This window comes from Triticum aestivum, chromosome 7B (assembly GCF_018294505.1).
Source record: "Triticum aestivum cultivar Chinese Spring chromosome 7B, IWGSC CS RefSeq v2.1, whole genome shotgun sequence".
Classification (NCBI taxonomy): Eukaryota; Viridiplantae; Streptophyta; class Magnoliopsida; order Poales; family Poaceae; genus Triticum; species Triticum aestivum.
The window spans coordinates 398,084,906-398,096,127 of record NC_057813.1 but is presented as its reverse complement, the minus strand read 5'-3'; the positions used below and the strand labels follow the sequence as shown (position 1 = coordinate 398,096,127).

The 11,222-nt window shown below is 48.6% G+C and overlaps 2 protein-coding genes across 2 annotated transcripts; one reads left to right on the top strand and one right to left on the bottom strand.

Annotated features, from left to right (window-relative positions):
• The first annotated feature begins 622 nt into the window (after positions 1-622).
• On the top strand, positions 623-4,245 carry LOC123162042 (uncharacterized). Its single transcript, XM_044579849.1, has 2 exons — positions 623-1,095; positions 3,698-4,245. Exons 1-2 carry the CDS (start codon positions 728-730, stop codon positions 3,813-3,815), a joined length of 486 nt encoding a protein of 161 aa, XP_044435784.1. The 5' UTR covers positions 623-727; the 3' UTR covers positions 3,816-4,245.
• A 3,615-nt stretch (positions 4,246-7,860) lies between these two features.
• LOC123157271 (glycosyltransferase family 92 protein Os08g0121900) lies at positions 7,861-10,718 on the bottom strand. Its single transcript, XM_044575528.1, has 2 exons — positions 10,233-10,718; positions 7,861-9,714 (listed from the first exon to the last, which is right to left on the bottom strand). The coding sequence occupies exons 1-2, from the start codon at positions 10,435-10,437 to the stop codon at positions 8,138-8,140; spliced, it is 1,782 nt and encodes a 593-aa protein (XP_044431463.1). The 5' UTR covers positions 10,438-10,718; the 3' UTR covers positions 7,861-8,137.
• Positions 10,719-11,222: the final 504 nt, after the last annotated feature.

The window sequence follows — 11,222 nt, the reverse complement described above, 5'->3', positions numbered from 1 at the left end:
GGCCTGGGCGCGGGAGGGCGCGGACGGGCGTGGCCTGGGAGCGAGGCAGGGGCGCGCGCGGACAACAACACCAGGCCAGGGGCGCGCGCAGCGACCAAGGCGGGGCGCGCGCGGCGGCCAGGCAGGGGAGGTGCATGCCGGTCCTTCTCCTCCCTCCTTGTCGGCCCCCGCTTCTCACCTCCTGGGGGCGGAACGAGTGGAAAAATTCTCGCCCTCACGCCAAAGTTGTCGCCGGCAGCCCCCCAAAAGACGAAAAAAATGCCTTCTGGGGGGCCGAACGGCTGGAGATGCCCTTAGGTCAGGAGAAATCGTTCGATCTGGGCTCCCTCCCACATTGACCGCTTTCTTTCATTTCGTTCGATCATTCCGAGCGAACGATTCGTTCGATCTGGAGAGCTCTCAAACTAAATGTTCGAGAGATATCGGGGTCCTTCTTTTAGCAATAGCCCCAACTTTGGTTTTTTCCTTTTTTTTTCTTTTTTTTTAGACAAAGCCCCAACTTTGGTGTTACCGACAGTATGCACTTTTTTTTTTCTGAGGCTGCAGATTAGCTTGCTGTTTCCGGTGGCCTGCCATGTAAGCCCAATTTGAGTTGTTCTAAGAAAAAACAAATGTAAGCCCAACTGTAGTAGTAGCAGCTTTCTGCTACTTTCTTGATCCGGCCGAAACCCCAAAGCCCACCACCCTGTTCCCGTCCGTCGCCGGCGAGCGCCACCTGTCTACCACCATGCCAACCACGGCCGCCGCACGGTCCTTCTTCTCATCGCTAGCACCGCCTTATCTCCTCCACGATGGATCGCGGACCACGGTCGCCTCCTTCCCGCTTGGATCTCCTCCTACCGTCGCCCTCTCCCTCTCGGTCTCCGCCTCCGCCCCCACCTCGCCGTGGGCGCCGGCGGCCAACCCCAAGTACCACAACGCGAAGGTGGACGCGGGAGACGAAGACGTGGACGGGGGCGATCTGCTGCGGCAGTTCACGCGGGAGGTGGGGCGAGCCGGCGTCATGCACGAGGTCAGGCGGCGGCGGTGGCACGAGGACGCGCGGGACAAGCGCAAGCGAAAGTCCCGCGACGCCGCATGGAGGCTCAGCCGCAGGTGCGCCCCGCTCCGTCCATCGATCTGTTGCTTGATCCCGTGATCCTACCGTTGGGACCAATGAGCAAATTCGATCATTTTGCACCCACCCCCCAACCCCTCCCCTGTTCATCTTCTCTCACTAATGGTTGCTCTATTGCCCTATCCATTTTAAGTGCTACAGATCACATGATTACTGATTAATGTTGTACAATTGTGTCTGATCCATGTTAGCAACATTTCGTCCACATATGAACTCGATCGAAATCAAGCAGCAAACTCATGCCACATTAGATTGCTATGTTAAACATCAGACCACCGTACATATATTGAAACAAGGCAAAAGATTTGCCATTTTCATTGAATAAGAAGGAGTATTAGGGGTCTTGGCCAAAGGCCAAATACAACGTATCACTCTCGTGGCATGATATTACACAAATGTTTCGCACCGGCCAGACACCATAGCGTCATCTCGTCTTTGATTCTAGCTACTAAAACCCCAACAGGCACTGCGACATTACGAAATACCCTAGCATTCCGCTCTTTCCAAATTTCCTATGAGACGAGCAACATAAGGCAGGTAAGCGGTCGTCGAGATTGCGTCCTGTTGGAAGCGTTGGCGCTCCACCACTTCTTCACCGTGTCAACCATGGCCCAGTTCTGCGGGTAAATGTCATGAAGGCCAAGCCACGCTTTAATCATGTTCCATACTCTAACCGTGTAGCGGCATTTAAAAAGCAGATGAGCCGCCGATTCCTGGATTGCTTGCACAGGGGGCACATGTTGCAATTAGGCCACCCTTGCTTCTGAAGCCGGTCTGCCGTCCAGATTCTATTGTTGATGACTAGCCAAGCGAAAAACTTGCATTTTGGGGGGGCCCAAGTTGTCCAAACAATTTGAGGCAAGTCCGAGTCGACTAAACCGAGAAACTGCGCACTGTAAGCCGTTGCTGCGGAATAGTGACCATCCTTGGTGAGCTTCCAAATGATGGAGTCAGGCATGTCAGGTATTAGCTGAACATGAGATAGCTTCTCCCATAGGTTGACGAACTCATGAAGATGGTCAACAGTCATGCCCTGAGAGGTCTTCACCTGAGACACCCAAAAATTGTTGAGGAGCGCTTTCTGGACCGAGTAATTTCTTCTTTGTGACAGCTCAAAAAATTTTGGTGCAATGTCCTTGGGTCGCAAACCATCAAGCCAAGCAGACTCCCAAAAAATGGCACGAGTACCATCGCCCACGACGACTTTTGTGGAGGCCGCAAAGATGTCTCTATCCTGTCGGTCGCATGGCGTCCCTAATCCCACCCAAGGCTTGATCGGAGTAAGCCACTCACCCCAGAGCCAACGAATGTGCAGAGCAGATGCAAACTTTTTCAGATTGAGAATGCCAAGGCCCCCATGAAGTTTTGACTTGCACACTTGCTCCCAATTAATCTTGCATTTTCCTCCAGTGACTTTGTCACATCCAGCCCACAAGAATGCCCGTCGGAGCGCATCAATCTTGTTCATCACCTCAACCGGGAGGTTCAGCGCCGTCATATAATAGATAGCAATGGCCGTAAGCATGGATTTGACCAACACAACACGTCCTGGAGAGGCAACGTGTTTACCCATCCACGGTGCCAATTGGGCTGCGATCTTGTCTTCAAGCAGTTGATAGTGGATTCTTTTCAACTTCTTGACCGAGAGAGGTAGGCCCAAATACTTCATTGGAAAGGAGGTACGGTTGGCCGGGAAAGAGTGTAAGATGTCCACCAGGTCCAGGTTCTCACAACGAATAGGAGCAACCAAGCTTTTGGTACAGTTCGTGACCAAGCCAGTGACTTCCCCAAAACTCTTTAGGGTGCGGGCAAAGAACTCAACATCCGACTTAATGGGGGCAAGGAAAATAGCTGCGTCGTCCGCGTAGAGGGAGGCCCGAATTGACATAGCCTGACCATCGAGGGGATGGAGTTTTCCTTGGGCGGGACCACCGTACATATACGTATTACAGAGTAGCAATTGAACCAATCAACGGTAGCTGTATTATGTACTGTACTACAAACTACTCCCTCCGTTCCTAAATATAGGTCTTTGTAGAGATTTCAACAAGTGACTACATACGAAGCAAAATGAGTGAATCTACACTCTAAAATATGTCTATATACATCCGTATATGATAGTCCATTTGAAATCTCTAAAAAGACTTGTATTTAGGAACGGAGGGAGTAGTTCAGAATGGAAGTGATCATGAATTTCAAATGATATATGTAGAGTTGTGTATCTGTGCACATTATTTGGATTGATTATGGACTGTCATCTTCGTATCTGTCATTTGTGGTGTCAGTTTTAATCATGAATTCATGCTGATAGTATGCGTTTACAGTACGTAGAAACGAAACCTATACTAGATTCCAAGTCGATTATTCGTTGAAGAATTGTGTAGCAAAATTTAAACTAAACTTTGTAGTGTGCAAGGGGTTAGCAAAATTTAAACTAAACTTTGTAGTGTGCAAGGGGCCTGTCTAACGTTTGTAAAGTACACGATTATACATAAGTGATCGGAAGCACCTTGAGTTCATTCCAACTGTACCATTTTTCTTATTGATTGCTTAATTGGTGCTAATAGTTTGGTCTGGCAGGCGTTTCAAGGGTCCATATCCATTTGACGATGAGCAGGAGTCGAAGGAGGGAACCACCGACGATGATGGGCGTGACAACTGGGAGCTTCCTGGGGGAGAGTTTCCTTCTTTCAGATGAACCAAGAAGCTACGTTTATCGATGTTTTGTCTGACGAAGAATTCCATCATGGCACTTCAGTTATATATTTCTGTGGTTGGAGGAGGAACTTAACTTATTTTGTGGGGATCCCTAATTCGTTTAGGAGGATGGAGGACTTGGCTAGGTAAGGTGAACATGCACCTTCAGGATCGGAAGCTCTGTTATGAATGTCATGTACCTACTACTCCCTTTGTCCCATAATATAAGAGCGGAGGGGAGGGAGTATATCTGAAAGCACCGAGTGTGAATGTGTGATCTCTCTGGTGTGTAATTCTGATAGAATTGCCAGTTTCCTGCAATGGCTCAACGCCATGTGTATATTGGAATAGAATTGATGGATTGCTGTTGCAAAGACTTCATGTAGTAATCTCTTCATCCATTTCTATTTTGAGAGCTGCATTCTGAACTTTATGTACATATTATTACTGGTTAAGGGAAGTTGCAATGTGCAGCTTAGAGGAAACTCACCACTGAGCTGATTTATAGTTGGCCCATAAGGTGACCTAATGGGCCAGATTCAGCGGTCTAAGAGTCCTGCAACTGCAACTACAAAGGGTCCTTCCTCCAGAAGCTTGTCTCCAAAAAAAAGAAATCCTCCAGAAGCAAGAAGCATGATCGTTCAAACCAATTATACAACAACAACAAAGTCTTTAGTCCTAAACAAGTTGGAATAGATTAGAGGTGAAACCCATAAGATCTCATGAGTCTTTAGTCCTAAACAAGTTGGAATAGACTAGAGGTGAAACCCATAAGATCTCACGACCAACTCATGGTTCGGACATATGAATAGCAAGCTTCCATGCACCCTATCCATAGCTAGTTTTTTGGTGATGCTTCAATCCTTCAGATCTCTTTTTACGGACTCTCCCATGTCAAATTCGGTCTACCCCCGACCTCTTTTGACATTCTCCGAACGCTTTAGCCGTCCGCTATGCACTGGAGCTTCTGGAGGCATGCGTTGAATATGCCCAAACCATCTCAGGCGATGTTGAACAAGCTTCTCTTCAATTGGTGCTACCCAAGTCGATCTCGTATATCATCATTCCGGACTCGATCCTTCCTCGTGTGGCCACACATCCATCTCAACATACGCATCTCCGCCACACCTAACTGTTGAACATGTCGCCTTTTAGTCGGCCAACACTTAGCGCCATACAACATTGCGGGTCGAACCGCCGTCCAGTAGAACTTATCTTTTAGCTTTTGTAGCACTCTCTTATCATAGAGAATGCCAGAAGTTTGGCGCCACTCCGTCCATCCGGCTTTGATTAAATGGTTCACATCTTCATCAATACCCCCATCCTTCTGCAGCATTGACCTCAAATATCGAAAGGTGTCCTTCTGAGGCACCACATGCCCATCAATGCTAACCTCCTCCTCCTCGTGCCTAGTAATACTGAAATCGCACATCATGTATTCAGTTTTAGTTCTACTAAGCCTAAACCCTTTTGATTCCAAAGTTTATCTTCATAACTCTAACTTTCTATTTACCCCGGTCCGACTGTCGTCAAACTAGCACCACATCATCCGCAAAGGTTTATCTTCATACACTATGGGATATTACCACATCATTCAAACCAATTATAGTTTGCCTAAAAAACAATTATTACTACTCACTCCGTCTAGGTGAGTAAGTCATCTTAGACTGTGCACCGTGACCAAGGAGGAGGGGAAAACGAGAGATCTTAATGTTTATTTGCTAATTAATAGCATTGCATGCAATGAACTAACCACTGCATGTCGTGTTTGGTAGTCTCAAGTCATTAAAATCATGCACACCCCTCATCCCTTATTGGTTGATATGTCAAGAAAAAAGAAACGAGGTAGAAGTAAATGCACCGCGCCTAAGTGTTTTGAGATTCTTTAATTTTTGTAAGATGACTTACACACCTAAACGGAAGGAGTAGTATAAGCTAAACTGAGTGGGTGAACATTTTCACATGGAGGCAAGACGGACTAATGACAGTTGGTATTGGCTTTAGTGTCGGCAAAGTTACAGCTGACGCTTTTCAATTCGCTCTTTCAGAAAAAAGAAAAGGCGAGGGATTAGGCAAGGGATTATTCCACGTTTTAACGCGTGCTGGTGATAATAACAAGTGAGAAAAAAAAAAGGACGTGAAGGAAACGACGAGAAGGGGGAAGAAACACGAACGCGTCCATTGCTACGCGGGGTTTTCGCTTGGTATTATTAGGCGTATGATTGCGACTGCCCTCCTTCTTCTGCTTCGATTTCTGGCGATTCGTCGAGTTGGCGACCGTGCATGCGGCTGGCGTTTACTTGCAGAACGGTCGAATGCTCCAGAACTGCAGCGGAAGATTGCTTCTGGAGTTTTGCGTCAGCAGACAGCAGCTCCGCATCCGACCGACCGCCTAACATCAGTGCCACCACTGCACCTGTATTTGAGTATTTTTCATGTTGCATTTCTTTTATTATGCACTATCTCTGTTTTTAAATATAAGATGTTTTCGCAGTTTCGTCTTACATTTAGGAGCACAGAGTGTATTCAGAAGGCAAACTTTTTTTTTTTTGAAACGGATTCAGAAGGCAAACTGAAGAAAGGGCAAGAGAAACAGCCGCTCTGTGCATATCATGGTTTGTCAGCTACTCAAAGTTTCAAGCGACGGGAGGAAAAGAAAGCCATGGCAGAAAAACATTCTGGTGAGGACATAAATGAACAACTGTATTTTGGATTTGCCAAGTGGTACAATAATCGAATTGTTTGGCAGTTAAATCACCCTTGTAACTGTCTCCGCAGTTGCAGCACGCAGAACAAGTACAATTCGTGTGGAACCCAGCAGTAAACCTCATGATGAGCTCCTCTGCGCCAATTTGCAGAGAGCACAACCTTGCTGTGCCGGAGAGACAAGCAAAGGTATATGGTGCGCTGTGCCAGCATACCAGCCAGAAATTCAGGCACTGCTGCCCAACTCAGGAACCATCCAAGCTGCCACCCAGGAACAGTATTCAGCTCATCATGGACGGCAGCTCACATGTCTACATACATGCACTGCATCCAAAATACTGTTGTTATTTATTATTATACATGTAGACGTTGTAGCATTGTAAACCGACGGCGCACCAGCACCAAGACGCCAAATCGCCGCTCAAAATGTGTAGTTTACTCATCCTCAGCACCACCAGACGGCACGGCAGCATCCCCAGAAGGCACCAAACCAATCCACACTCGCCAGCCAGCTCTTGGGTTCTTGTCCAGAGCTCTCCTTGATTAGCACAGCTAAACTAACATATGGCAACAATTGGCTCGTTTGGGGGGTGGAGATTAGGCAATAGAAAAAAGGTTTTGGTCTGCTTCATACCTTGCTTTGACTTTTAACTATTAGGAACCTGTCCTGTGAACAAACATATAGGGATAGTAGTAGTGGTAGAATAATACACAACTGGAACCGTTGGAGAGAAGATAAGGCCATCCTTTCAAGAAATTTTAAATGATGATAAATGAATAAAGTAAGAAGGCAGTACATTTCAAAGAGGAAAAGAAGCCTAGGTCTTGACTAGAGTGTGCTTGTCTATGTGCAAGGTTAACTGGTTAAGTAAGCAGGTAACCAAACCTCTGAAACCTCAGTGAAGTAACCAAACCTCAGTAAAGAAAGATGGAGAAGAACGCAATGATTGTGAGAGTGATCTGCCGGAAAAAAGCTCGTGATGACAGTGATCTTGATGTGGATCCAGCTGCGTTAGATTTGATTTCTCTATTTGTGCAAGAGGAGAATAGCTGGTTTGATAGAGAATGGCACTTTCCCAAAGCAACTACGGGTTACATCTAAAGATGCTAAGCATATGGTTGCCATCATGTACTATATAGAAAGTAAAAGAAAGCAGGCGGCATAGGTCATTTTTCCCCAGAAAAGTCTAATATTCTTTCAGTATTACATCAAGCAAGGTGCACCATCTTTGCCGGCATCATTCCATAAGGAATTTGCGACAGATTTCAGATTGGGGATGAACAAATTAAGCACTATAATTTTAGTTGCTCGCACCCACAGTAAGATTAGACAAAAAAACTCAGGGAAACAAAGTCATTCTATGCATTCTCTCTTTCAACAGTGAACTGTTTACTTACCTGTATCTACAAAAGAATCATTTCTCTCTTAGACAGTATGATCAGTGAAAAGAAAAAAATGATGCTTCTAAATTAAGGACAGCAAACCTAACAACAAATTCTAAAAATATAGCGACGCTCTACCACCTAACTTAATTTCGTGTTTCTTCTTTCGTTATCTGTTTTTCTCTCCATGTCATGTACCGTGTGTTGTGTGGATCAAATCCCGTGCTTACCCATCTACCATGGAAGACTTCCAGTCTGTGGGTCTGTGAATTCTTTGTGCACAAAATCTTTCAAACCAGTGTCATATACTTCACAGAACCGACGCGGCCAATCCTCCGGTTCCACTGGTTTGGTCCCTAGACCTGGCGCCCTGTCCCTGGATCCAACATTCTCCTCGTCCTGCCAATCGGCAACATAGGTCGCCACGCGGCCAGCAAACTTTTCTTTGAACACCTCCCAGACTTGGTATTTGTAGTGATTGATCAGCATCACTCCCTGGCCAACATTCACATACTTCATCCCTTCCTTCAGATGGAAGTGGTGCACCACGTTGATCAGTGATGGATTCAATGCATCTGGCCTGACAATTGACTTGTGCCGCTCCGGCGCAGCCAGCCGGCAGGTGTAGCCTGTTGTGACGCCTTTCTTAGGAATCTTAGTCCGGCCTGATGGACCAAAGCTGTGGCATGCAGTCCTGAGTTCACCAATCCTTGGCCTGCTTGAGTAATTCCGGAGGACATCTTGTAGAGTTTGGTTGCCAGGGAAGTGCAGGAACTCATCGATGTCGATGAACCCCACCCACTCGCAGCTCTCCCGCGCCCTGAGTGCACAATGTGCAAATCCAGCCTCCTGAGATTTCATCCAAGGCCACAAGTGGCGTGTTGCATTGTATGCGGATGGATCCATGGAACCGAGGACTTCCTCGATGCCATCATCACTGTTGTTGTCATAGATGAACCACCGTTGCACTCCGATATGGGAGTGGTACATGATCCATTCCCGCAAGAACCGTGCTTGGTTGCGCAGCATGGTGCACACACACATTGAGTGTGCCTTCTGCTGCCGATGTCTTGTATGCCGATGCCGGTTATACCTTGGAAGTGGCTCTGGTTGCGCGATTGAGGGGAGTGTAGAGCTCCCCCGGCCCTTAGTCCTGATGGAGACCAGCATAGGCTTGCCATCACTGTTTCTGTTGATGTTTCCATCAGCTGTCATCCTGAGGTACCGGCGAATGCGGACAGGTGTCACACACCGGAATGTCTCTTGTGCAGCAGAAACCACAGGGGAGGTGACAACGAGCTTCGGCTTTGACAGGTCCCGGCCAAAGACACACTCATACCGTGATGGCACACCGAGACGGCCTGGACGGAGGTTCATCCCTTTGGCAAACACAACGGTGGAGTTGTCCCGGCTGTCAAGAAGTGCGGTGTACACGAGCTGATCCCATTGGAATGGTGTCACCGGAGGTGACTGGGACAGCGACAGGGACACAGCCATCCCAGACGGTCCGGCAGGGCAATGGACGAGGCTTGGTCCATCTGGCAAGGCAGCAACTGAGAGGGGACGACGACGCAGCTGCGTTGAGTTGGCAGTGGAGTACAGGCACTCGAAGTGCCCGGGAGCTGGCAGCAATGATCCGTCACCGAGGATTACGAGAAGATGGTCCGGCAGAGCGACAGCATGCCGGATTTGGACAGACGGTGAAATGGTGCCGGCACCGTTGCCTCCAGCTTGCTGCACCCGGCGCTCCGAGGAGAGGGCGTTCAGGGTCGCCGACGGCCAGGCCGTCAAGAGCACCGGCCGGAAGGACGCTGCATCCATCACAAGAAGACGAGATCAATTAGCAATCACAGGAAGAAATAGCCAAACGGATTTAGCGTGCCTAAATTCTTCATGTGACGACGTGAGGCATTTGCGTTCTATTCTGGGATCAATCAGTCAAAAGGTAGCAGCATGTGACTGACTGGATGGCTAGCGTTACAATTCAGAAACGGCAAGCTGCTATAATCGAGGCAAGAGTCGAGTGATAAGAACTGCAATTTTTCCCGTGAATGGTAGGACTCCAATCAGATCTAACGGCAACCTCGCGAGAAACAGTCCAACTTCCATTTTTCACCATCCAGACGATGAACATCGAACCCAAACAAAATTTCGCATGTAAAAAATGTTCTTTTTGTGTGTTCTTTCTGTCAAAATCATTTGAAATGATCCCACCACCCTCTGCCACGAGATTCCCGTGAGAAAATAAATAATTCTACTATCCTACCTAATCCCAAACCGATTTGGCCCACGCGGGCTCCAGATTCCAGGGGCAGGGGAAGCGGCTCACCTCCAATGGCGTGCACCCCGCCGAAGACGACCGCGCCGGCGCAGAGGAACGCGAAGAACACCGCGAACAGCCGCCGCCGTCCCCCCGCCGCAGGCGACCGGTGACCACCCCTCGCGCCGAAGCTCCCGCCTCCTCCTCCTCCTCCGTTTGCCGCCTTACCACTGCCGAGCCTGCTCAGCTTGCGCTCCTTGGCCGAAACCGCCATTTCGGGAACCTCCCGTCGGTCCGTCCGTCCGTCCGTCCGTCCGTCTACTCCTCACCACCCCGGCAGGAACAGCTCAGATCCACGAGAAGGCCAAGAGGCCGCACCATTCATTCACACCGCGCTACGCGTCGGCGGCGCGACGGCAAGCACCCTCCCTCGATGCCGCGATAGCCGGGGGTGTGCGGAGGTGGTGGCCGCAGAAACCGAAGCGGTGGTTTGCGGCGAGGTGGGAAGGAAGTCGTCGCCGCAGCAGCAGCGGTGGGGTTTATACCCGCGCGCACGGAACCGACGTGTGGGCCAGATGGGCCCGGACGTCGGTGGCACGCGGAGCGTTCCAGACTGTGAGGGGCAGGACCCCTCACTGACAGGTGGGTTCGGGGGTAACGGCACGGCGCGTCCGGCCAATTGGGAGACAGGTGCGTTTAGCTCTGGAGGGGAATGAACATGATGTGTGGGTCCACGCGGTCAGTCGGTGAGACGAGGTGGTGTTTTGGCGTGGTGGAACAGCAATTATTGGGGTGCACATGGAGGATGGTATCCTGTCCTATATGTTCATTTCGGAATTTCCTTTTGTTTTTTGTTTGGACAAAGAGTTTCCTTTTGTTGTTTCATGGGTGCTCACCACATATGCCATGCCGTGTTCATTCGTGAATTTCTTGGAGGAGAATAAAATATACTCCCTCCGTTCCTAAATATTTGTCTTTCTAGACATTTTAAATGACTACTACATACGGATGTATGTAGACATATTTTAGAGTATAGATTCATTTATTTTGCTTCGTATG